At 52.9% G+C, this 26,807-nt stretch overlaps 1 protein-coding gene across 1 annotated transcript; it reads right to left on the bottom strand.

Annotated features, from left to right (window-relative positions):
* Positions 1–3,767: 3,767 nt before the first annotated feature.
* Positions 3,768–26,538, bottom strand: FOXN4 (forkhead box N4). Its single transcript, XM_010828667.1, has 9 exons — positions 26,453–26,538; positions 13,984–14,129; positions 9,777–9,901; positions 9,570–9,683; positions 9,133–9,260; positions 8,418–8,514; positions 7,224–7,431; positions 5,109–5,501; positions 3,768–4,027 (listed from the first exon to the last, which is right to left on the bottom strand). Exons 1-9 carry the CDS (start codon positions 26,536–26,538, stop codon positions 3,768–3,770), a joined length of 1,557 nt encoding a protein of 518 aa, XP_010826969.1.
* Between the last annotated feature and the right edge of the window lie 269 nt (positions 26,539–26,807).

The raw sequence follows: 26,807 nt of genomic DNA, 5'->3' as shown, positions 1-26,807 counted from the left end.
GCATTTTGGCCTTGGCTTATTACCTGGAGTAGAGCAGGCAGGCAGACTGGCAGGGGATTCCCTGGGAGGCTCCCTCCTCCTGTCGCTGCTGAGATCTTGTGCCAGCCCCCATCTCAGGAGGACGGAGCTCTGGTGCAAGTTCCCCTCCCGAAGGCCACAGGGAGACCGCTTCATCCTTGCATTGCCATTTCACACCTGGACACAAGCTGCTGTCCGCCAGCTGGTGTTGCCGAGTTTAGCATGAACGGACCTTCCCCAGTAAGATCGACTTCCCTCTTTCGGGAGACTTAGCACAGCTGCCTCCAGGGAGGGAGAAAGGATCAGGCCACTGAGTGTGCCCAGAGGCCTGGGCTGCCTACCCAGGCCTACACTGAGCACTCAGGGTCATCCCACTGGCCACCTTCAGTGCCCTGGCCTCCATCACGTGCAGTTCTTTTGCAGAGCCTTTTGAGGGTGGATGCTACATTTCTAGCCTCACTTTTATAAACAAGAAAACCTCAGCTCACAGATGAGCGGACTTGATGTCCAAGGTCACACAGCTGGTGAGAAGTGGCCAGGCTGACAAACCCAGTCCTACGGTGCTTTATGTGTGTGCAGCAGGTCCTCAAAGGGCGGCAGTGAGTACATCTCACCCATTAGTTAGCCAGCTGCAGAGACTCTCAGCGAAGCCTTGCTCCTGGGTCTCCTCCCTGCTTTCTTCCAGCGTCAGCACGATCCTGGCACAGGCAGTCTTCCAGCTATGACCCGGGCTCTTGCCCACAGTCCATGACCATGTGACCTTGGCATTTTCGCTTTGACTCTATACATACCAGCCCCACTTGCCCATGGTAAGGAATGGATATCAGACCCAAGAAGGGGCTCCCCAGCCCTCGGCACGTGGTGATCCAGCTGCTCGGGCTCCGTCTGCCCAGCTCGGCACCCCAGCAGGAGAGCACCCCTGTGCCTCAGAGGTTCTGCAGACCGGGCAGTTAATGCTCTTTGGCTGTGACCCATACGGCCGAGGCCCTTGCCCCCAACTCATCACCGAGGGTGCCTGGGGGCTGGGAGGCAAGTCACAGAGCCACCGAGGAGCCAAGCTGAGGAGGAGAGGTGCTGGGGAGAGAAAGGCAGCACCCCCTCCCCGCTGCCTGCCTGTTCTCTGAAGCAGGGCCCTGGTCAGCCCTTCCCGGTACCACCTACAGCCCCATTAATTGACCCCTACCTTCCCTACTGGCTGATCATCGCCTATGTGTGAGTCTGGTCTCCCGATGAGGCTGCAAGCCCCTTCCTGGGTGGGCTTAAAAGTTCGACAGACTTGTAAGTATTCATTTATTTCTATTTTGGGCCGTGCTGGGTGTTTGTGGGTGCGTGGGCTTCCTCCAGTTGCTGTGTGTGGGCTTCTTATTTTAGTGGCTGCTCTTGCTGCAGAGCACAGGCTCAGCCACTTTAGTTACGGCTCATGGGCTTAGTTGCCCCAGGACCAGGGATTGAACTTGTGTCCCCTGCATTGGCAGGCAGATTCTTAACCGTTGGACCAGCAGGGAAGTCCCAGACTGCTAATCAAAATGCCCTTCTGCTGTTATCTTGGGTGGCTAGTCACCTCCTTTAGTCCTGGGCCTCAACTTCTCCATCTGTAAAATGGGTATAGCAAGTAGTAAGACATGCCTCTTAGTGTTGTCACGAGGATCGAATGAGCTGATTTACAGCCCTGACTGGCACAGGGCCTGGTGCTGGAAAGAGTGTACCTCCTCCCACCTCGCTGCCCACCCTGACCCCAAGCAGGCACCAAAGAGAGAGCTCCTCAGCCTGGCATACACAGTCTCAGTCCTGCCTCCTCACTGGGACCCCGAGTCCTGCCCACCCTCTCTGAGCCTCGCCTTCTGAGCAGTAGGCAGGGTTCACATCCCTGCCTGAGCGAGTGCTTGTCCAGAGCCTGGGCACTGTGGGGCGGGGGCTGGCAGCCGGACTAATTTTACCAATCATGACCGCATCCTCTCAGTCTGGCATGAGGGGAACCTGGCATCAGAGGACCTGGGTCCAGTGTTTGCTCTCAGGGCCTGTTTTCCCATCTGTAAGTGGGTCTCCACTGTGAGGGGCTGGAGGCGCTGTTGTCCTCTGCCCCTCCCTCCCCTGTTCACCCGTCCCTCCCCTGTTCACCCCTCCCTCTCCTGTTCACCCCTGCCTCTCCTATTCACCCCTGCCTCGAGCCACAGAGCTGCGTTCAGCCTTTATTGACAGAAGACGGATCTCCAACACTACGATACACAGTCCTGGGGGGCGCCCAAACACAATCTTCATTAACAATGACTCAAACATCTTGACTTATGGGAGGGGATGTCATGTCACACAACGCAGGCGAGCGGTGCTGTTCCAACAGGTAGCACTGAGCTATGAGTAATGATGGTGATGCTTGGCAGAAAGTTCCAGAATTTGGAAGAGGTTAGAGATGGTCCTTCAAGACAGGCCTGAACACCAAGCCTACCACGTGGCTGGCAGACCTGTGGATTACTCAGAAAATTCTGGCTCTAAGTTTCAGGAACTCCCAGATGAAGGAACCGAACATCCGGCGGGGCCAGAGAGGACAGTGGTTTAAGCGGTTGCCATGGTTTCTCAGCTTAGCTGGATGATCCCTGGCTTTTTTCCCAGTCATTCACCTGGCTCCCCTCTAAGCCAACTATCTGTAGAAACTGCCACTTGGAAAGTCAGTCACTGGCAACAAGAGAGGGAAAAAAGACAAAGAAGGTCATGGGGCGATGAGACAGGCCATCAAGCGCCAATAAATACTCTGCATGGCAGCTTCTAGAGCCCCACTAGCCACGTGGGTCAGTGGCTTTACCTGGTTCACAATTAACTTTCTTTCCATCAGGGTGTCTTCATTTCCAGTACAAAAAACCCCTTCCCATTCCTCCCATCCCATCCTGACTTGAAAGCCCCCAAAATCCAAACTAGGAGTCTCCCTTCTTAGGTACACATTTCAAGAGTTTTGAATCATGACTAAGCATTAGGAAAATATCCGGTCTCTACTTTTAAAAAAATAGGATGTTTCACTGTATCAAAAGTGCTTGCTTTTTCTAAAAAAAGCAGTCCAAGACTGCAGAGGGCTTAAGAGTCAGTTGGAGATGTGATATACGGATCATTTAGGGGTGCAGGGAGGGATCATGGAATCTCATTCCACAGGCCACGGGCGGGGTTTGAAGAGGTGGCGTGGATGGGCTCCAATAAATATAAATAAAGGTACATAGGGTCACAGTGCCCGGAGCGGCTCAGGAATCTGCCTGTGAAACCTAACAGACTACGAGGGAAGGGGGCTGCCGGCCAGTGGGGCAGATGCCCGGTTCCGAGTTCAGCCTTCTCTGGTCCACGAAGGCTGGACAGTCTGCCAGCCCACCCCGGCCTCGGGGCCTGTCCGCTGGAGACTGAGACAGGTGTTCATCCCAGGAGAATACTTTAAAGGCCTTCCCACCGGGGTGTTTCCGTGGAGCACCCGTCCCAAAGTGGGCTGCAGGTCGTTCAGGAACCAGCAGGAGGCAGACTGGAGAGACCTTGTTCTCAGCGTGGCCAGGCCTTGCATCTCGAGCCTCAGAGGAGCGTCACGGGGGCCTTGTCCACTCTTCTCTGTCCTGCTGAATTGAGGCGGGCCCAGAAACTTCCCCTGGAGGTCAGGCAAGGTCAGCCAGTAGCCACAGTTCAGAGACCTGTGGGAGGGTAGGGGGCCCTTCTTCCGACAACACCCGGCTCCATGAGCATCCTTCCAGGGCCCATGTTCTGGGGCAGGCGAAGCGGTCAGCTCAAAGCAGGGCTATTGGCTTGTTCCCTGGGGCGCCCAGGTACTGAGAGGAGGAGGTGGTGGCTGACGTGGCCACACTGTCCGGGGTCGAGTAGGCAGCGTAGAGACCGGTCACCTGAAGGTCTGGGAAGGACTGGTCGCTGCCACCAGAGACGGGGGTCAGGCCCGAGGCCCCCAGCTCACAGCCGAGCGGGGAGTCTCCGAAGGCCCCCAGCGTGTCCAGGCTGAAGCCTTCATCCTTGATCTCCTCCCAGAGGTTCCCTTCCAAAGACAAGAGCGTTCACGTCAAAAGGACAGGAGTTCGAATCCCATCCTAGGGACGCAGCAAAGACCACACGTGGGGCTTAAACTCACGGCATCACAGGACAGTAGGGAGGAGCCAGCGTCCAGCCCCGGTCCTCCCCTCCCACCCCAGGTATCTTCGGGAACATCACCACCGTCTCGGAGCCTTGGGCTCCTCTGGAAGAAGTGAGATGATCAGAGAACCCATCTCCTGGGACTGCAAGGCTTAAACTAGGGGGTGCGTGGGAAGCACTCGGCCTGTGTTAAGTGGCACCATTGTGGTCAAAGTCAGGGGACAAAAGCGTGATTTCCTTTTAACTGCACGGTAATCCAGGGGAGAGGTGAGGGGAGATGTGAGTTCAAACATACCCATTTCACAGGATAACTGACCTAGTTAGTAACTTGCTAACTAACTAACCTGCTAACTTGTCCCATTCCCTCACTAGACATGCAACTCCTTGAAGGAGAGTGGATTACTCGGCCCTTGGCGGGCTCATAGTAGGTGCAGCAGTGCATGGACGGTTTGTGAGGCCTCACTGAATCTGAACTTCCCTTGTTCGTTCATTCGTTCATTCCCTGCGTACTGAGGGTGACCATGTGGGTCAGAGCGTGACCTGGCATGAGGCTGGCACATGCAGGTTGATGCAGTTTCTGATTGACAATGTGGGGTCAGAGAGGGCTGGATTGAAATGCCAGTTCTGCCACACATAGCCAGGCGGCCTCAGGCCGAATGAAGTCTGAATGAAGAAATGGGACTTCGTTTCTCTTGGTCTAAGGTTTCTCAGCGGTGGAATGGGAGTGTGAAATGGCAGTGGCCTCCAGGACTGTCGCAGGCTGAGATGGGATGATGCCTCTGAAGTGCTTGGCACAAGGCCTGGTATACTGTAGGCGCTAACTAAATGCCTGCTGTGACATGATTAGGCACTTGGGAGGTGTTTGTTGAAGGAATGAGCCGTGGGGTAAATGCCGAGGGCTCTCCTTTCCCCCAGTCTTTCTGGCTGCCCCCTCCCCAGTCCCTCCCTCCCCTTCTGTTCCCCTCACCCGCTTCCTCCGACCTCACCCTGCAGAGCGAAGTCCATGATGCTGGGGTCCAGGGCATCCACCTCGGTGTTCATGTCGGTGCTGATGTTGATGAAGTCCACGGGCGCCCTTCCCATGGCAGGGTGAGGGAGGGGGCTGGGGCTCAGATCCGGCAGGGCGTGCAGAGGTGGGGTCTGGGCTGGGGCAGGAGAGTCCGGGGCCAGATGTGCCTGGGGCTGTACCTGGTGGTGCAAGGGGACCGACTGCAGGGACAGGGTCATCAGTGGCTGGGGTGGGAGCTGGGAGACAGCCAGGCAGCTGTGGGCCATGGCCACTGTGGTGGCGTGGGTCAGCGCCGAGGCCTCAGGCTCCCCTGGCTTGCCAGGGCGTCGGCAGCTTTCCGGCCGGTCCGAGATCAGCTTGTCCAGCTCCTCTGCAGGCAGGTGGGAGAGGTCATTCATCAGAAGCCACCCTCTAGCTCCTGGGCCCCAAGCCCAGGCGTGGATTCAAACCCGGCATTATCAGCTGTGTGATCTTAGCAAGCCTTTTGGACTCTCAGAACATGAATTTCTTCATCTATGAGATGGCCTCACATACTCTACACGGGGGTTGTGGAAATGGAATGAAATTGCAAATGACATAGAGACTTGGAACAATGAGATGGGTCTCAGATAACACTGGCTTCCCTCATGGGGACAGTGCTTTATAGAATAATCCTGTAACTCTAGGACTTCACTAAAACCTCATAACAGGCCTACAAGAGGGAAGTAAGGCAGAGATTACAAATCCCACGAGACTGGGACAAAGGTTATTAACATACAGGGGGCCCTAGCCAGAGAGATGAAGCCTTGCTGTGGACTGAAAATTGGATCCTCCTCCTTCAATGCTCTTCAATAGAAATAAGATAGAAGTTACTCAAAATTATTTTGAGTTGTTGGCTTGTGTCTCATTGACTGCAGCAGTTCTCAGACTGGACCACTAGGGTTGCACACGTTTTAGAAATGAGGACACTTAGAATTCAGAAGGTGAAATGGCCCGCCCAAGATCTCACACCAAATAGGAGTCAGGACGAGCCCTGGATATCAAACCAGATCCCACAGCTCACAGCCAAGGGCCTACTGGGTCCTGCTATGGTCCCGATCAACTTATTGAACTGTTCATCTCTGAGCTAGACTCCCATCCCCTTCACACCCAGACTTCAGGCATGATGCTACCCACAGGGCCAAGCCAAATATTCCGAAGGCTGGGTGGCATTAGCCTCCCAGGTCACTCTTTCTATTCACATGTCACTCCTATATCCCCAGCTTCACATCTCTTAATTAAAAAAAAAAGCAGGTGCAATATTTTTTTAAATCTAAAGTAACTCATGAACAGGGGAGACAGTTTGGAAAATAGAGAAACATGTGAAGAATATAAAAATTATCAGTGGTCTCTCCATTCACAGTAAAGATTTTGATGTATTTCTTCTAGTCTCTGTGTATACATATATATGTATATAGATATACGTTAATTGACACACAAATGGGTGTGGCTACATATGCATTTTAGAATGTGACTACACTATGTATATTGATTCATAACCTGCTTCTTCATCTATCATATTGGGAACATTTCTTTTTAGAGATAGAAATATTTTTGGAATACTAATACTTGCATGGTATAATATTATATCTATTTAATCTCCTATTGTAGGATGTCTAGATTGCTTTCAGTTTTTTACCATCAGAAATCACTTCATGATAGATAACTTTGTTCATAAACTTTCTGCTCAAATCTTTGATTTCTTCAGCATGAACTGCCAGAAGTAGAATAAATGAACCAAACTGGGGACCAGATTTGCAAAGTTTCATGATATTACTTTGCCCTGGGAAAGTTTCACACTTTGCACCCCCACCAGTTGGGCACGACAGTGCTGATTTCTCCACATGGTAGCCCACGCTGGGCGTTACTGTGTTATTACTTTGGGGAGTCTGTTCCAGTATGGTAGGAAAGGTAGGGAAGCCTTGCTTTCCCGTGCTTGTTTTGTGTGGCATGTCTGTGGGAGACACTGGGGTTGTTAGTGAGATTCTATACTCATTGCAGGATGGGCAGCGTGCAAGCTCGTGTGTGAGTGTGCGCGTGCGTGCATGTGTGTGGTGGGGCGCCTGGGCCTCACCGGGGTTGGCCATGCTCCGGTGGATGGCAGCCAGGTCCTTCCGCTTCCACTTGTGCATCTCCTCCTCCATCTTGTCGATGCGGGCCAGGTTCAGGGCCCACAGGCATCCCTTGCGTGAGGAGCCGCTCATCTTGTTCTCCACCTTCTCAAAGCACTTGTTCAGGGACAGGTTGTGCCGCACAGAGTTCTTCCAGCCGTCAGGAGCTGTCTGGGGGAAGAAATGGACCCATGGGAGACCTCTCTGCAGGGATCCCTCTCTAATCCCATCTCCCTAGGGGAAATCTCAGACTCAGGCCTAGAGGAGTAGGAGGGACAGTGTCCAATGCTTAACCTTGGGTTGGGAAACGAGAGGGAGCAGTGAGAACTGTGGCAACCAGGAGGGTCCCCGCTCTGATTAAAGGGGCAGCTGTACTTCAGCTCTGGGCAATGGTTAAGACACAAGGGCAAGGCCCAAGGCTTCCAGTTCTGCTCTTTTTCTCCTACTCAGCAGACAAGTGAGATGATGCTAATATGTGGATAATTTGTCGAGTGTATTAAATGCCTATCATTTTAAGTGCTCATACTTTATTGTAAGGTAACCAGACATTGCAATGCACCTCACACCCTCTTCATTTTACACACAGTTTCTCTGTGTTTGCATCATTATGTTTTACCGAGTCTGTGCTGAATAGCTAGATTGACCCTCTAGCCTTTGCCCCCTGAGATGCCTGGTGAACTCCTATTCATCCGTCAAATGCCCAGCTCAAATGCCCCCTTCTCTTTCTGGATTTCTTGGCCCATGTCTGTGTGAGTGCACATTGCAGATGTCTTTGGACATGACTGCTGCTGCCGCTAAGTCGCTTCAGTCGTGTCCGACTCTGTGCGACCCCATAGACGGCAGCCCACCAGGCTCCCCCGTCCCTGGGATTCTCCAGGCAAGTACACTGGAGTGGGTTGCCATTTCCCTCTCCAATGCATGAAAGTGAAAAGTGAAAGGGAAGTCGCTCAGTCGTGTCCGACTCTCAGCAACCCCATGGACTGCAGCCTACCAGGCTCCTCCGTCCATGGGATTTTCCAGGCAAGAGTACTGGAGTGGGGTGCCATTGGACATGACTCGGGGACTAAAAGGGTGGCTTAGTTTGGCCCAGGTTCTAGCAGTACCAGGGAGAGACCAGAGCCACTCCAGCCACCCCCAACCTGGCTGAGGCCCCTCACCTTGAAGTAGGGGAAGTGTTCCTTCATGAAGCTATAGATCTCGCTCACAGGCAGGCTTCCTGTCTTGCTGTTCTTCAGGGCCATGGCGATCAGACAGCTGGAGGCAAAATGTGGGGCAGGCCAGATGTGAAGGCATCTCAAGCTGACAGCCCAAGGTCCCCTCTGCCAGGAAGTTGGCCCTGCTTAACCCCGTTGGTACCAGCCCCTAGACGCTTACAATGTTAGCTCTAAATACCTTTTCATGGCTCTATGTCTTTCCCACCCTCTGCCCTTGACCTTGAGCTCAGCTATTTGTAACGATTTGAGAAATCTTGTCTTTTCCTCCTTTTACCCCTTTCTCATTAATGGGCCTTTAGACATTAACTGGGCTGTTTAACTGCCTTCCCCAAATCTTGTGAAGTACCCAATACTATTATTTGATGACTTTCTGCATCAGAGGGAACTGAAGCTCAGAGAGGCCAAGCCTCTTACCCAGGGTCACACAGTTAGCTTGTGAATGACAGAGTGGAGCACTGGGCTTAGGGTCTGGAGTGGGTTCTCAGCCCTGGGAACTGACTGACCACATGACGATCCGTCCTGAGAATGGGTCCCACTTCCCAAAACCTTCCCCTGGGAAGCCTAGGCCACCACACCCATCTCTCTGAGGTGCCCTCGAGACAGCCCTCACCCCTCTCTTCCCTGAGTCCCCCACCGTCCCAGCCCCCCAGAACCTCACCTGTAGGAATAGATGGGCTTGGGATAGTGTTTGGGGTGCAGTTCCTGGGATGAATGCACAGCCATGCGGGGCTGGGGGTAGGGAGGCCGTGCCCCAAACGCGGAGCCATACAGGCCCACAGGAGCGCACTTCCCATTGGGGGTGGGGGGTAAGGAAGGGTGGCAGGGAGAGAGATGATGAGAGAGAGCATCAGTCACTCACGATCACCCCGCCACACCCCCATCTTGAAGACGCAGGATTTATAGCCCTGGCAGACCATCTTGTCTCCCCCCAGCACAGAGTTTTGGGTGGAAATCAAATGAACAACCCCATGACATGGTGAAGAAAATTCTTCCCATGTTCTGGGTGGGTAAACTGAGGCTCAGAGCAGTCCCTAGCCAGCCCAAGTCAGGACTGTCTGCTTCTGAGTTCAGGCCCCCCTCACCAGCCCGCAGTACCTGCTGGACACCTGAGGGTAGCGGGAACTGAGGTTGCGAGGCGGCAGAGTACAGCTGTGGTGGGTTCTGTAGGCTGGACGAGGGCTGGCCCCCCACAGCGAACTGGTTCATTTGCTGGGGCCGGGAGAGAAGGAGACGAAGGGTCGAGGGCGACCCCAGCCCTGTGGGACACCTCCCTCGCTCCCTGACCCACATGGTGGCACTTACACTGGCTCCGTGGTTGGTCAGGGGACTCAGACCCAGCACGCCTTGGGGGGCCACGCCAGGTGGGCCTTGGAGCAGGTGGCCTGGGGTGGCTGCCACATGCAGGTCAGCCGCCCTGGCCAAGGCACCTGGAAAAGGAAGCGCAGAGACGCCTGGGCTGGGGGAATGGTGGCTGTGGACAGGGACAGCCCCACCCCTGGGCACCTCCAGAGAATGAAGCTGTCCCCTACCCTTGGGGCTCAGCACATAGTAGGTGCTTGGCAAACCATGTCTCTGGATGATAGTGGTGAAGAGTGGGCTCCCACCTTCTCTTCTGCCAAGGATCAGCCCAGGAATAGCAGAGGTACCCCCTTCTCCTGTGCTGGGTCTGTGACAGGCATTGCTAATCTATCACAGAGTCTCACTGCCCCAGCCTGACTTTAGGTAGACACTGCCGATCAAGCAAAGCTGATGTTCAAAATTATCCTGCCCTGGGGCCTTCAGCTCTCCTTTGAGCTCTAGCTGCCACCTGGGCTCATCCTTTGTGCTTTGGTCTGTCTACTTTGTCCTTCCATCTCTGACCAGACCCTTAGTTCCCTGAGAGCTGGGACCACATTTTATATAACTCAGTGCTACAAACACCTCACATAGTGACAGGCACGTAGGAGATGTGCGTGATGCAGTGAAGGAAGGGCTTCCTTACTTCACAGTTCCCATCCACTGAATGCCTACTGTGTGCAAGGTACTTTCTGCATTGAGTCCTCCAACACCCCATGAAGGCAGTTCTATTATCTTTTCATCATAGGTGAGGAAAGAAGTTCAGAGGCAAAGCCATCTGCCCAAGGTCACATAGCTGTCCCCTCAGGGTTCTAGATCAGGGATCGAGAAACTATTGGCCACCAGACCAAATTGGCCCACAACATGTTTTTGTAAATAAAGTTTTATTGGCACATAGCTACAGCCATTCATTTACATATTATGTATGGCTGGTCTTGCACAGCAGTGACAAAGTTGAAATGTTTCAACAGAGACCATCTGGCTCACAGGGTCTAAAATATTTACTGGCCCCTTACAGAAAAACTGTGCTGACTCCTGCTGATGTTTTGGCCAAGAACAATTTGTCCAATGAAAGAAATACTCCTAGGCGATACGTTTTTAACTATGGGTCCTTTAACTATGGGTACTGCAGTGATTGTTTTCGTTGATTTTTTTTCTTCTTATGACACACTTTCTGTGTCCCTAAACATTTAATCCACTTGCTATGACTGCAAACAGGCTGCCGTTTGTTGAGTACCTACTGTGTGCTGGGCCCTGTGCTCAGTACATTTTAAACAAATATTTGTTTATTTATTTATTTGGCTATGCTGGGTCTCAGTTGCAGCACACAGGATCTTCTTCGTTGTGGCACACAGGATCTTTAGTTGCAGCTTGCATATGGGATCTAGTTCCCTGACCAGGGATCGAACCCAGGCCCCCTGCATTGGGCACTCAGAGTCTTGTAGCCAGTGGACCACCAGGGAAGTCCCTGTGATACTTTCTTTAAAGAAGTCAAAGTACATAAAAAATTTTTTTGTGGTAACCATTTTAAAAAATTGAAGTATCTGCCATGGAGAAGTACATTCAGCACCACCTTGAATAACATTAATATTAAATCACATTCTTCTAAGGTTTTTTTCTGGCTTAAGACTGATAGTAACTTCTGGGACTTTCCTGGTACTCAGCGGTTAAGACTTTGCCTTCCAATGCATGGGGTGTGAGTTTGATCCCTGGTCAGGCAGCTAAGATCCCACAATATCACTTCTGTTTTATGTTTTGCTTTTTGGCTGCCAAAAACCAAAAAGTCAAAGCATAAAATGGAAGCAATACTGGAACGAATTCAATAAAGACTGAAAAATGATTCACATAAGAAAAAAAAAAGTTGAACTATAGTTAATTTACAATGCTGTGTTAGTTTCAGGTATACAGCAAAGTGATTTAGTTATATGTGTGTGTGTGTGTGTGTGTGTGTGTGTGTGTATAGGGACATCCCTGGTGGCTCAGACAGTTAAGCATCTGTCTACAATGTGGGAGACCCGGGTTCGATCCCTGGGTCAGGAAGCTCCCCTGGAGAAGGAAATGGCAATCCACTCCAGTACTATTGCCTGGAAAATCCCATGGACAGAGGAATATATCAGATCAGATCAGTCGCTCAGTCATGTCATATATATATATATGTCATATGTCATATATATTATATATATAATATATATATATATAAACTTTTTATATATAACCTGAAAATCTTTTCCAGATTCTTTTCCCTTATAGTTGTTTAGTTGCTCAGTCGTGTCCAACTCTTTGCAACCCCATGGACTGCATGCAGCATGCCAGGCTTCCCCGTCCTTCACTATCTCTCAGAGATTGTTCAAGCTCATGCCCATTGAGTTAGTGATGCCATCAAACCATCTCATCTTCTGTCACCCCGTTTTCCTCCTGCCCTCAATCTTTCCCAGCATCAGGGTCTTTTCTAATGAGTCAGTTCTTCACATCAGGTGGCCACAGTATTGGAGCTTCGGCTTCAGCATCAGTTCTTCCAAGGAATATTCAGGACTGATTTCCTTTAGGATGGACTGCTTGGATCTCCTTGCTCTCCAAGGGACTCTCAAAAGTCTTCTCCAACACCACACTTCAAAAGCATCAATTCTTTGGCAATCAGCCTTCTTTATGGTCCAACTCTCACATCTGTACATGACTACTAGAAAAACCATAGCTTTGACTATACAGACCTTTGTTGGCAAAATGATGTCTCTGCTTTTTAATACACTGTCTAGGTTGGTCATAGCTTTTCTTCCAAGGAGCAAGCGTCTTTTAATTTCATGGCTACAGTTACCATCTGCAGTGATTTTGGAGCCCAAGAAAATAAAGTCTCTCACTGTTTCCATTGTTTCTCCATCTATTTGCCATGAAGTGATGAGACCAGATGCCATGACCTCAGTTTTTTGAATATTGAGTTTTAAGTCAGCTTTTTCACCCTCCTCTTTCACCTTCATCAAGAGGCTCTTCTCTTCCTCTTTGCTTTCTGCCATAAGGGTGGTGTCATCTGCACATCTGAGGTTATTGATATTTCTCATGCCAATCTTGATTCCAGCTTGTGCTTCATCCAGCCCAGCATTTCGCATGAGGTACTCTGCATGTAAGTTAAATAAGTAGGGTTACAATAGCCCTGATGTAGTCCTTTCCCAATTTTGAATGAGTCTGTTGTTCCATGTCCAGTTCTAATGGTTGCTTCTTGACCTGCATACAGGTTTCTCAGGAGACAGGTAAGGTGGTCTGATACTCCCAACGCTTTAAGAATTTTCCAGTTTGTTGTGATCCACACAGTCAACGGCTTTAGTGTAGTCAGTGAAGCAGAAAATATTTTTCTGGAATTCCCTTGTTTTTTCTATGATCCAACAGATGCTGGTAATTTGATCTGTGGTTCCTTTGCCTTTTCTAAATCTAACTTGTACATCTGGAAGTTCTTGGTTCATGTACTATTGAGGCCCAGCTTGAAGGATTTTGAGCATTACCTTGCTAGCATGTAAAATGAGTACAATCATGCGGTAGTTTGAACATCCTTGGGTATTGCCCTCCTTTAGGATTGAGTATAGTTTCCTGCGCTATACACTAGATCCTTGCTGTTCATCTATTTTATATATAGTAGTGTGTATACGTTAGTCCCAAACTCCAAATTTCTGTCTCCCCCACCACCCCCAACCCAAAGTACTCCTAAAGAAGTAAAGGAACTGAACTTCTGTAAAGGGTCAGACAGCAAATATTTTAGGCTTTTGCCAGCCACTTGATCTGTCTTGTCTGTGGTTTATAACCTTTGAAAAATGTAAAAGCATTCTTAACACAAAGGCCACACAAAAACGAACCATGGGCTGCATTGGCTCCCAGAGGTGGTCACCTGCCGACTGCTCTCGGTGTTCTAGATGTCCCGGGGTGAGGGGAGGGGCTGTCTTTATTCTGTGCTGAAACCTGAGCTCACACAGGGCCTGGCACACCATGATGAGCAAAAGAGCGAACCATATCCCTCTGGGGAAGGTAGAATTAGTCCCATTTTACAGAGGCAGAAACTGAGGCCTGGAGAGAGAGAGAGACTGACCTGGCCACGGCCATCCCCTGGTTCACGGAAGCACTGGGCGTCACCTTTCCCCATCTCCCTATCCTGCTGCACCTTCCCGCCGCCCCGCCTCACCCCTGTGCCTACCTGGGTGCGTGTGTGGCGCACTGGGGCCGCCCAGGTCCACACGGCCACTCGCCATCTGCTGCAGCCTCGGCACATCCACGGCTGTGAGCCACGACAGCGACTGCAAGTCCCCGGGAAGGTCATCATCGCAGGTGGCGGCCAGGAGCCTGCAGGGAGGGGCAGGAGCTCGGGCGGGGGCGGGGAGCTCAGGCCAGCTCTTGGGGGCTCCTCCACCTCTGGAATCACCCCAGAAGCTTCTCACCTCCAATCTGCCCATCCCTAAGGAGTCCTCTTTAGCAGCCAGATTGCACATCCTCACACCTTTCCTTCATTTATTCACTAGACACATCTTACTCAATCCCTACCCCCAAATGATAAACACTAGTGTTTGTGTGAGCACTTATTATGTGCCAGGCACTGTATCAAGTCCTTCCCAGGTAGCAACCCAGAGGACACCCCCAGTCACCTGATGAGGCAGGTGTTATTCTTCCCATTTCACAGATGGGCAAACTGAGGCTCATAGCCCCGAGTCACTCACCCAAAGCCAACCCAGAACAGGAAGTGGTAGGGCTGGAACCCCAGCCTGAATTCCTCACCATGACCCCAGGCAGCCCCTGGAGCTTCCAGTTAGGATACATGCCCCCCACAACTCACCCAATACCAGAGCAAAAACATTTCTTTATATGCAAAGAAAGAGTGCCCATCAAGGATACCAGGACAAGTACCCCCAATTTGGGGTAACCATGGCTCCCCAATGTCCTTCAAGTGCTCACCCCACACCTCCAGGGCCCTGGACCTCACAGTACCATCCTGTCTGTGTTATAACATAGTGTGTTTGCAAACCGGCCAGGGGCCCATGCCAGCCCCACCATGCCTGCCACCCCACAGGCCAGGCACTTCCTGGTCTGTTGACCCAAGGCCCATCGTCCCAATTTTAAGCTCCAAGTTTCAAAAGTAGGTGTCCTGGGACCTCAGAGAGAGTTGGGGTGGGGGGAGGTGGAGCCTGGGGTTTTCTCGTGACCAGGACCGTGGACCCAGCTGGGGCATCAGCCTCCACCCCTCCTGCCATCTGCATGGCCCCTCTCAAGCGGTTCTCTCTCTCCATCTCTCTTGCTCTTGCTTCCTTGTGTTTTAGGGCCACAATTAGCGTTGCCATGGCACCGGCTGCTCGGTTGTCGCGGGGCCTGGGCCCTCAGCCCACCAAGCTAGCATCAGGTGACCGCCTGGCCGCCCTGGCGATTGGCTGCCTCGTAGGAAAACACAGCCTGGAAACGATTTGAAAACTCTGCCAGCCCGTGTCGGTGGCAGCAGTTGGCCCAGCTGCTGTCCCTTGGAGGTCCATTGTGTGACAAACGACTGTTGCCCCTGTGGCACGTGGCTCCCATTGTCCTGGGGGCTCCCTGCAATTGTTTTTACAGCCCCCCCACCCCCCGGCTGCTGCCCATTCGACCCGCTCATAACTCATCCGGATGAGTGACAGCCACGGGCCAGGCCTGGGTGATGCCATCTGTCCCCTCGGGCCCGTGGAGACCACGGGGTGAGGCTGAAGGCTTGATGTGCCGCCCACCCAAGCCCCCTCCTCGCCCCGGGGCTGGCCGACCTCCCGGCCCCTGGTGGCGGGAGCCCCAGCCCTGCTCAGTAACCTGCTATGGCTCCCCAGTGCCCTTGCGGCTCTGCCTGGCGGCATCCTTGCCTCCTCCTGCTCCGAGGAGGATTGGAGGTGAAACCCTGGTGCCAGTTTCTCAGGTGGGGGCCCCACCAGAGTGCTCTGAATGGTGGCATGGGGCTTGTAAACACAGCAGGGTCCTGGACATCACCATGGGGCAGGATCTCTGGAGGCAGGTGACTCTGTTAGGTGATGTGTTATTTAAGAGCCTGGACTCTGGGTTCTAATCCTGGTCTTACACACTTACCTGTATGCCCTGGGGCCACTGACTTAACCTCTCTGAGACCCAGTGTTTTTGATCGACAAAGTTGGGCTAAATAATAGTTCCTATCGGACTTCCCTGATGGCTCAGTGGTAAAGAATCCACCTGCCAGTAGAGGAGATGAGTGTTCGCTCCCTGGGTTGGGAAGATCCCCTGGAGAAGGAAAGGGCAACCCACTCCAGTATTCTTGCCTGAAGAATCCCATGGACAGAGGAGCCTGGGTGGCTACAGTCCATGGGGTCACAAAGAGCCAGACATGACTTAGCAACAGCAATAGTTCCTATCACACAGAGTATGGTCAGGATTAAAGGTACTGTTGCATGAAAAGACTTGGAACCATGTCTGACTTTGCTGTCATTAATATCAATACTAATGATAATATTAGCCAGGTCCTCTGGGCTTCCCTCGTAGTATAATAGGTAAAGAATCTACCTGCAAGGCAGGAGACCCAGCTTTGATTCCTGGGTTGGGAAGATCCCCTTGGAGAAGGAAATACTGGGTTATTCTCCAGTAATACTCCAGTTACACTCCAGTGTTCTTGCCTGGAGAATCCCATGGACAGAGGAGCCTGGTGGGCTCTGGGGTCACACAGACCTGCCCCTGCTGCTGCTACTACTAGCGGCTTCCATTTGCTGAGTGCTGCTTGTGTCCTTTGACAGGCCCATTTTACAGATGGAGAAGCTGAGGCCCTGAGCTCGCAGATGCTCTGAGTTTCTTCCCCCAGAGTGAGAATCACAGCTGTACAGGTGGTAGAGGCTGAGTTAATGGTGCTCATCTGATCAATCTTTTCTTTTTTTTCCTGCTGCTTGAGAGCCCCGTCAGGCTTCCCTGGCCCCCACAGCAGCACACAACCCCCGACCCCAGCCCCCCCAGCCCTGCAGCGGCCTGGCGTCCATCCTGCCCCTGGTACCGCCCTGCCCCCACACGGGAGCACAGTCCCACCTCTGGGACAGGAAAGCCCTTTCAGCTCTCTCTCCCCAACCCAACTGTGCCCACCCATGGAGGCTCACTTCAAATCCTATGTTCTGGCTTCTTCATGCCAAATTCCCGCCCCTCACTTTACCCACATGGAGAGTGAGACCTAGAGAAAGGAGGCAGTTTGTTCCCAATGTCATCGTCCAGGAAAGGACTAGGGAAGGGACTCCGGGCTCGCTGTGTGGGCCCCTTCCAGCCTGGGAGCACCTTCTCCTCCAGGGAGTCTTTGCAACCTAGACCCCAAGCTCAGAGACTCCGTCCGCACCCTGGGTGGGTGAGTCCTGCCCGGCCATCTCTTTGCCCAGATCCTGCCTCTCGGCTCACGGAGGGCTGGCCCCCAGTCCCCATCACCCCAGGCCTCAGCACACCGTGGAGCTACTTCAATGCCTGCTTGGCCAGTCAAACAGGTTGACCCCAGGCCACCGATCCAGAGAACCTGGGTGACAGGACAGTGACTGTCACGTTCCAGCAGTTTAGGGGTCCTCTGCCTCCTCAAGCCCTTGCAACAGCCTCGGGAGAGGGGCAAGGGGCAGGCAGCTCCACTTTACAGATGGGAAAACTGAGGCCAGACCGGCAAAAGCAAAGTTGTGGCCAGGACTCAAACCCGGGTCTGTCTGCTGCAGTGTGGGCTGTACCTGCGGCACCACAGGCAGAGAAGCCCCATCCTCTGGGGGAGATGCCCCCATCCTGAGTCTGGGGCTCTCAGCAGGGGCCGTGTGGACCAGCGTCACCCAGGAGCTGGTTCCACTGCAGAATCTAAGGCTCAGCCCAGTCCCTGGAGTCTCACACTGGGGCTGTGGGGCCCTGGAATGTGTGTATTAGTGCCTCCCTGAGCTCTAGGGGGCGGGGGGTGGGAGACAGCCCGGAGGGGGTGTGGCAGGGGCTTCACACAGCTCAGGCTTTGCTTGGACAGATCTGGGTTCAAGTCCTTATGATTGCCTGTCTGTGTGACCTTGAACAAGTCACTTGAAGTCCCTGAGTCTCCATTTTCTCATCTGGAAAATGGGAGAGGAACAGACTGCTTCCCCCTGGGCTGTTGAGGGCATCAAGTGAGACAGCGTGTGTTCAAGCCCTCCCTCCTTGGGGGCTTAATGCTCATTCTGGGGGTGGACAACCAGACCCTGCTCCCCCTGCCATCTCTGGCATCCCAGAGGTTGTCTGGTCCTCCCTCCCAGCCAGGCCAGAATGCCAGCCTCTGTGTGCCTGGCACATGGCCTTGCCAGTCTCCTGCAATGGCTGTGGCTGCCCGGAGCTATGCTGGAGCCTGCCGGCCCTGAAGCCTGGCTTACGTCCTGCTGCCCCTGGCTCATCTGGCTCCAGGCACCTCTTCATCGTGGGTCACAGGAACCCGGAGGTGATGCTCTGGGGCCTAAATGGGAGTGTCCCATCCCCAGTGCCCAGCCTGGGGCCCTGACCATCTGTTTCCTTCTCTCCCACCCTCCTCTGCTCCCTGCAGAGGCACACAGCCCCTCTCCATGGTGCCGTGTGAAGGCCCCCAAAACCTCCCCCCACCTGTGCCTTGAGTTTCCTCATTCGAGGTGCCCCCAGGGGCCTACTTTCTGCTCTGTCCTAGAGAACTTCATGTTAAATGGCCTCAACCATGGGATCCGTGGCAGTTGTGACAAGAGAAAGACTTTGTGGTTCAGGAACCACTATGGCTTCTGAGCCACAGGCCCTCGGAAAGGCACTGAATTCCCCAGCCTCAGTTTTCCCACCTGTAAAATGGGCACAAATGATAAACAGAGCTGCAGTGTCTTATACTGTGCCCAGGACTGGCATGTCAGTGTAGAGGTGAAGTGGCTTGTGAACTGTCCTGCCATCTGTGAGGGTTTGGGACTATTGCCACAAGTGAGTGTGTGTGGGGGCCTGTGCCAGTCTCTTGAATGGGTTTCTCATCTGCTGGAAAATGATGGACGTTTGAGATGCAAAGGAAGAGGCAAACCCAGCCCCATCACCCTGGGGTCCCTCTGTGTCTATGGGCAAGGAGGAAAGCATTCCGCCAACCCCGGGTACCATGTCACTGATACCTGCCCACCTGGGCTCACCCCCAGCGAAAGCCACAAGGAGCATGAAACTGCAAAGACCCAGCTCCTTCCGTCTGCTCCCCCACTCCCCCACCCCCATCCTGCCTCACCCCTGCCCCTCTGCTCCAGCTCTCCCCCTCTCCTCGCCAGTGTCTCTGTCCTCTCGGTGTGTCTCCCTGTCCCTGGGTCTGAGGGGCCCTGTAATGAAGTCCTGGCCCCGCTGTTCCTGTCTGCTGACATCAGACGCGCTTCCGCACCTCCTCAGCCTCCGTCCCCTCCCCTGCAGAGTGGGGTGAAACTGACAGAGGCCAAGAGCCCGGGAGAGGCTCTTGCTAAACCTCTACCAGCTTCCTGCAGTCCCTTCTCTCTCTGACCCAGCATCCACGTCATCCCCCACCCCCGCCCCCGTCTCCTACAGACTCATCTCCCTCCCACACACTCCCCCACCCATCATTCCTGTGTCCCCACCGCAGGGCTGCCATTGAGCCAGGCTTTCAGGGGATGTGGCTTCCCTGATAGCTCAGTTGGTAAAGAATCTGCCTCCAATGCAGGAGACCCCTGGTTCTATTCCTGGGTCAGGAAGATCTGCTGGAGAAGGGATATATATATATAAACACATATAGTTCCTCAGGGTCCCACTGGCCCTAGGACTCTAAGAAGGTGGAGTAGCACCCCAAGGTTAGAAGCAGGTGTGAACCCCAAGACAGGCCGGCCTGAAAAACTTCCTGACTGTATGACCGTCACCTGCCCTGGGACTCAGTTTCCCTATGTGTAAAATGGGAATAATAATAATAGCACCGACCCTAAGCGGGCTGTCGAGAACACATTGAGAGTTCATCTAAGCATCAGATCAGATGAAGCATCTAGTTTTCTGCAGAAAAAGTAGGTTAAACTATTAGCTTGGGGGCTCCAAAGGGGACCCCTGGCAATGCACCCTTCTCAGACCCAGTGGGGGAAATTTGTCGCCAGCTGGGGATCCTCATTAGTGAATGGAAAGCTTTGGGGTCAAAAAGAAGACGACCTAGGTAGCACTCCAGAGTCCCCTTTTGAATGAAAGGGTTCCCCCACAGCTCTCCACCCACTCAGGGGGCAATCTTCCTTCTCAAAGCTCAGCCCCACTCATCTTATTCTTATTAAAATACATACACACCCCAGGGGGCACCATCACTCCCTTTCAGAGACAGGAAAGATGAGGCCAAGCCCAGTGAGCTGGCCTCAGCCACCTCCTGGCAATGGCCCCAGGAACCTGCCCTCGCACCTCCCGCCTGTCCCTCCGGGGGCCTCAGTTGCCCCATCTGGAATGTCGGAGTTGAGCCTCTCTCATCTCCGTGGGGCAGCCACTGGGACACACAGCCTGCAGGGCCTGGAGGACTATAGAGGTGGGCAGCCCAGCTCTGCCGGAGAGTGGGATGCTGAAGGGTACCGACCCATTATGAGGGGGTCACAGCCTGGAGCATCTGAGAGGGGCCAGACCCCGGTTAGGAGCCAGGTGGTACCCTGGGAAAATCAGCATCAGAATAACCTGTTATCAGTGCAATGGTGCGTGCGTGTGTTCAGTGGCTCCGTTGTGTCCGACTCTTTGAGACCCCATGGACTGTGACCGCCAGGCTCCTCTGTCCATGGGGTTTTCCTGGCAAGAACACCAGAGTGGGTTGCCATTTCCTTCTCCAGGGGATCTTCCTGCCCCAGGGACTGAACCCGCGTCTCCTGTGTTGCAGGCGGATTCCTCACTGCTGAGCCGCGAGGAAGCCCCGCCAACAGCAGGGCCGCCGTGTTCAGGCGCTTCCTCTGCGCCTATCACTTCGCTTGTGTTCCGTGTGGCCATCACGCATTTCTCTCTGAAGCCTCTGGGCTTATCAGAAGGGGTGGGCCCCCTGCAAGGCTATCTTCTGCACTCACCGCATCTAGAAAACCTGGGCCCAGGGCTCCTGTGCTTCTCCTTCTGTAGCATTTCTGTGTAGCTGGTTGTGAGTGGAGGCCCTAGGGTCCACCAGGCTTGGTTTTGAACCCCACCCAGTCCTTAATAGCTGTGAGATTTGTCTGCAGTCATCTGCCTCTCTGGGCCTCAGTTTGCTCATCTGTAAAATGGGGATGCTAACACCTGTACCCATCTCATAGGGGCTTGTAAGGACTGAGCGTAGTTCAGTGGGACACCCCAGAGCACACATCAATATGCATGGCATGCTAGCAGTTCAGATTAGCGTACACGTCCTCAGCAGGGTATGGACTCAGCATGAAGCAGACTCCATGGGGAGGGACACCGCAGAGGATCTGACTCAGGAAGCATCTGATTCATTCCACTAATACCTCCTAAACTACTTGTCAGGCCCTGTTCCGGCAGGCAGACAGAATTCCCTCTGTCCAAGGAAAGAACTTTCTAACTGACCTAGGGATGCAAAGGAGGAGAGGTCTACCCCTGGCATGCCCATCTTCCTGCCAGTGGCATGCCCATCTTCCTGCCAGTCCACTCAGGTCTATAACTCCCTCATCTCCTGCCAACCTGTGGAATGGCTGCTTACAATACCCATTCCTCAGATGGGATGACTGAGGCCCAGAGAAAGGAGGAGATACCCCTCAGCCTCACAGCATGTCAGCAAAAGACCTGGGATTTAAACCACCCACCCTGGAGCCTCTTCACTTGGATACTCTGCCAGCATGGCTGAGCTATAGCAAGTTGTAAGCAGGAAGGGCAAACGCCATTCATGTTGTTTTTAGGAGGATCAGGCTGCAAGGTACCTGCATGCTGCTGGGGCCACTGGTCAGGGGCCCCTGTGGTGGCCCTGGGCAAAGAGAGAGATCCTTGGAGTCCATGGCTACTGTTCTGCACTGGCCAGGGGGCCATGCTGAAAACACTGAACAATATCCTTCATCAATTAGCTATGTTCATTGATCCTTTGGAGGGATGGAAGATGAGCCAGGAGAGCGGGGCCTGGGGTGGGTGAGCCCCAGGAGACCTGGATCGCAGTCCTGGCCTCGCTCCTAATGGAGCAGGGGTGGTCTTTGTGCAGGCGACTCACTGCCTTTGATCCTCAGTTTTCTCACGCACAGAACAGAGGTGATGGAAGGGCCTAGCTTGCTTCCTGGTTCAGGGTAGGTAGATCACTGCAGGCCACAGTGCAGGGTTTGGCTCAAGTACTAGGCGCATGTTTGCGGAAGGGGTGGATTTCATACCCAGCATTCAGAGCAGCCTTTTACAAGGGACATCAGAACCTGTCACTGTCCTTAAAATCCATTAGCGTAGTAAGACTCAAGCTCTTTGCCGTGATCTGACCCTTGACCATCTCCTCCCCTCACCCCTTTGCTCTAGCAAACCTGCTCACCTTTCAGGTTCCCCAAACATTCCATGTTCTGTTTGCACATGCTGTTCTCTCTCCTGGGAATGCTGTTCCCTGCACTCATTCACAGCTAGTGCCTTCTTGTGCTTCTGACCACAGCCTAACCGTTCCCTCCTTTGAGAGCTCCTCCCTCGTCACCCCCATCCCTGGTGGTCCTTGCAGTGTTGTGTCTGAGGAATATTTAGCATTTTCTCTTGAGTTATTCATGTATACATGTTTCCGGTCTTTCCACTCAAGGAGGGCAAGGACAGAGAGGCCCTCTTTTGTGGTCAGCACCCAGCAAAGGACCTGGCACCCTGTGGGCATTTATTCCATACCTGCTGGAGTAGCAAAAGGAAGAGGGATCTCCCCCAAGTTCAACCCAGTTCAGCTCCAACACATCTAACATCCCCCAATTTCTATCCATTTCCTGCCCAGCTTAGACACCACCCCTCCCAGGAAGCCCTCCCAGACCAGCCTGGTATCTCCTAGTCCTTCCATCCCCTGGAATGACTACTGCTGCTAGCATCTACCCTGGCATAGACTCCTGAGCTCACTGATTTATTTTAACCCTATTATCTGCCTTCTCAGTCCAGTTCAGTCGCTCAGTCGTGTACGACTCTTTGTGACCCCGTGGACTGCAGCATGCCAGGCCTCCCTGTCCATCACCAGCTCCCGGAGCTTACTCAAACTCATGTCCATTGAGTCGGTGATGCCATCCAACCAGCTCTCTCTCAGTCCAGAGCCCACATTTAACCCTTTACTTCCTATCTTGGGGATTCTTAGAGTTGATACAGCAATTGTGCAGTGGAAGGAACAGATGTTTGAGGTTTGAATCGTGTCTCAGTCCCTTTGTAGCTGTGTGACCTTAGGCAAGTCACTTCAGGCCTCTGTGCCTCAGTTTTCCCACCTGTAAAATGGAATAAGAATTCCCCCCACAGAGGATAACTGTGAGGATAAGATCAGATAACTTCTAAGAAAGGGCACGAGGCAGCTACTCCAACCACATTTCACTGTTTTCTCCTCTGGCCTTTCATTGTTACTGGAGGGGTTTGCCCAGAAAATATTGTCTCTGTGGGGAGTGGGGCAGAATCACAGAGGCACATCTGTCTGTCCATCCGTCTGTCCACTATGATTATAACCAGAAGGTTTTACCTGCCTTCTGTGGTTAGTAAGAGATTGTTACATCATTACTAACTGTTCTTGTTTCCAACCCAACCTTTACACAAAAGGGATTAGCATTTCATGGAGCTGTTTATTTAGTGAATACATCTTTTGTAAGATCTTCTGTAACCGTTTACAGGAAGAAGAAAATCAAATGCCATTGTAGCAAGCTCAGAAAGTCCCCACCGGGGATAACATGAGCATAACATGCAACGATTTGATTAGGAATTTGGAAGGGACTCTTTCCTTTCTAGAACTTGGCTTGGGACTTGGTGCGCATGCGAGTGCCAGATGCATGTTTCTGGGGGTGGAAACACAAGACCCGGAAGGGAGACGGCACCCCAGGAAGGCTACCTCTCGTCCCTTGCCCTCGGGTAGCCTGAGTAGCCATCCTGGCCACCCCAAACACCCAGAAGGGCGGAAGGTTGTAAAGATACTTGGATGGTCACTGCCCATGCCAGATGGAGCCCCCCCCACCCAAGGAGGTTACAACCAATGAGTGGAGCCATTCTGGAATGAGGGTAAACCATCCCCCACACTCCATGCAGTGGGAAGCTTAAGAGGAAAGGCAGGTGGCGTCTGCTTGCCTTGGTCCACAGGACAGGATTTTGTCATCACTTGAGCATGCAACTTCCCTGAGTTTCTCTGGATGTGCTATTTCTCATGTGATACTTATCTATTCATCTCTCCACCTAAGGCAGTCACCTCCTTTCTTAGGGGAGGGACTGAGGGTCTGGGGAGTCAATACCCTGTATAAGGCTCTGTGATGATAACTACTGAGCCTCATGGTCCTGGGAGAACCTGAAGTTCCAAGGGTCAGCACCCTGCCTCCTCTGGCTTCTCTGGGCCTGTTTTCCAATCTGTAAAAGGAAGTTGTTGGACCTGATCTCTAGAATAAGGAGTTAGCACACAGGAAGTACTTAATACCTCTCAGGGTCTCCTGCTACCCTGAAGAGAGTGGATTTCCAAGAGTGTTGAGCCAAGGGGGAGACCAGCTAACCCACGCTAAGCAGGAGCTGAGCAGGAGCTGTTAGCCGTTGCTCAGGCAGTCCGGGCTGCCTCACCCCTTGGCCCCAGGCGGGCTGGGATGCCGTTGCCAATTTGCTGTCTAGGCCCAGCCTTACTCCGGACAGCTCCCTGGGGGACACGGCAGCTGCTACGCCCCCCAGCCCCAGCCTCCCATGCACAGCCTCTGAGAGTTAACGGCCAAACTCCGCCCCTGGGGATGCAAGGGCAGGCGGCTGGGTGGAGGGCTGCAAGGGGGCTGGAACCAGGCTCAGAGCCACTCCCTGGAGAGGCGGGAGGGGGAATGAGAAGCCCATAAACTTCTCCTGGGCTATTATCCCCGGAGAAAAATGGGAGTGGTCGGAGAAATGGGAGTGGGCTAGGGGGAGTCGCTGTATAATCACAAAAGCTCCCCTCCACAAGAAAGCACTCTCCCTGGGTGTGGCTGATGGATGCACAGGCTCCTCCCAAGGACCTGCGAATTGGGCTCTCACGGCTCCGTGTCACAGATGAAGACACTGAGGCACAGAGAGGGGCAGTGACTTGCCCAGGGTCACACAGCCATGAGGTGGTGGAGCAACTTGCTCTGTTCCAACCCCCTGTGCTCTTCACCAGTGGGGCGTGGGAGTGGTGGCCGTGGTACCCTCCGGGTGAGGGTTTGAGTCCCCACTGTCCCTGTAACTAGCTGCATCCTCTTGTTAAGTTGTTTAATCTAGCTGAGCCTTGGTTTTCTCATCTGCCAAATGGGCCCAACAGTGCTCGTTTCATAGGGTGGTTGTGGCACAGGGCAGGCAGGCAGGTACCAAAGCGTTAAGAAACCGTCAGCTGTTATTGTTGTTGTTGTTGGTATTTTGTTATTCTGCTTTCTATTTATGCTGTTTAACATAAGAAAACATCCCTGAATCCCTATGAAAAGGAAAGGCTGAACCCTCCAGGATTTCCCCAAGATCATGTAGCAGGCAAGCGACAGAGATGAAATTTCTTTTAATCTAACAACTCTATGCAGTGGGTACCATTTCTGTCCCCATTTGATGGAGGGGGAAACTGAGGTTCAGAGAGGTCCACACAACCAGAGAAGCTGGGATTCTGACCCCAGAGCCAAGCTCCTGACTCTGGTGTTGCCCCAGTCCACCTGCCAGGGTTTAAAACCTTTCAGCACAGGAAGCCCAGAGGTCTTTGGTTGTGGGATCTTGGGGAAAGCATTCCACTTTTCTGAGCCTCGGTTTTCCCACCTGTATGATGGGGGCTCATCAGAGCAGCTCCTCAAGCTGGGCATACAGTAGGTGCCCACAAACTGCTGTGTACCTGGCACGTGTCTAGGCTTCCAGCCCTACCCACAGCAGCCTCTCAGCAAACCCTTGTTTGAATTCATGGCCTTGTTCAGGTCTCTGAAGGCAGTCTCCAGATCCACAGCCTTCTGGAAGCAGTCACCCTCTAATTGGGGTCTGTGGTCTTCCCCAAAGGCACCGCTGGTGAGTTGCAGCAGCCCCAGGAGGCCAGACAGCCCCTGGGTAAACAGGGCTGATCCGAGGTGACAGCCTGCTCTTCCCAGGCCAGCCCCTGTCCCGTCCCCACTCCCTCATGTGGGCCGTGCCCCCTCCACCCAGGGGCACATGGTGCTTGTCTTGGGGGCAGGGCACTGGGAACCAGGGCAGGCAGGCCTTCAGTGGCTCACAGGGGAGAGAGGCTGAGGATTCATTTTTGTTCTCCTCCTCCCTCCCTTCGCTGATGACCTTGAACAAGCCCTTTCTCCTTTCTTGGGGGGCATTTCCTGGAGGCCCGTTAAGCTCACTGGAGAAGCCATAACTGCTATTGTCATCTCAACATCCACCCAGATGCCCAGTCTCTCACCCAGGAGGGGACTAAAGACTGCAGGTTTCCATGGCCCCACTGCCCCCAGGCCACAAGTCACACACCCTCAGAGAGACACCACCTTTAAAACCAAGATCTTCTAGTTCGCCTGCAAAATCACAGAACTGAATGTAACCGTAGTTCTTGGGCAGTTTCAGAAACCATAGCCAGTGCATAAACACTTCAAACAATTCAAAAAGATGTCATTTGTTATTGTCGAAGCCCTCACCTGTATTCCTGTGGAGAGGGGTGGTGATTTTGCCCTGAGTTTCGAATAATTCCTGACATCATGGATGATATGTCACTTTCTATCATCTCCTTGGGAAAAAGACAAGCAGAAAACAAAACTGCCATCAGCAACGATGTGGACAGGATGGAAAACTCATAGTTTTCCCCCAATTCAAAAGGATAGAGCTCAACCAACAGAACACTTTGAAAAAAAAAAAAAAAAAACTAGAGAATTCCTGGGAGTCACAAGTCACTTTTCCAGGGCAGTTCTACAGGGTTTTAGAAGCAAATGAAGAGAATGGAATGAAATTCCAGGCTCTTTCAAATTAATGGGGGAAGGGCAAAGGAAGTCTCTA

Source organism: Bison bison, unplaced genomic scaffold (assembly GCF_000754665.1).
Source record: "Bison bison bison isolate TAMUID 2011002044 unplaced genomic scaffold, Bison_UMD1.0 scf7180017864495, whole genome shotgun sequence".
In the NCBI taxonomy this organism is placed as follows: Eukaryota; Metazoa; Chordata; class Mammalia; order Artiodactyla; family Bovidae; genus Bison; species Bison bison.
This window is presented reverse-complemented; position numbering and strand designations above follow the sequence as displayed.

Bases quoted from the DNA above. Each gene is read 5' to 3' on its own strand.
- FOXN4 (XM_010828667.1), bottom strand. From the start codon at position 26,538: ATGATAGAAAGTGACATATCATCCATGATGTCAGGAATTATTCGAAAC. The intron at 9,684-9,776 runs GTAAGTGCCACC...TCCCGGCCCCAG, and splicing joins TGACCAACCACGGAGCCAGT to CAAATGAACCAGTTCGCTGT. The intron at 5,502-7,223 runs GTGAGGCCCAGG...ACCTGCCTGCAG, and splicing joins CCGGAGCATGGCCAACCCCG to AGGAGCTGGACAAGCTGATC.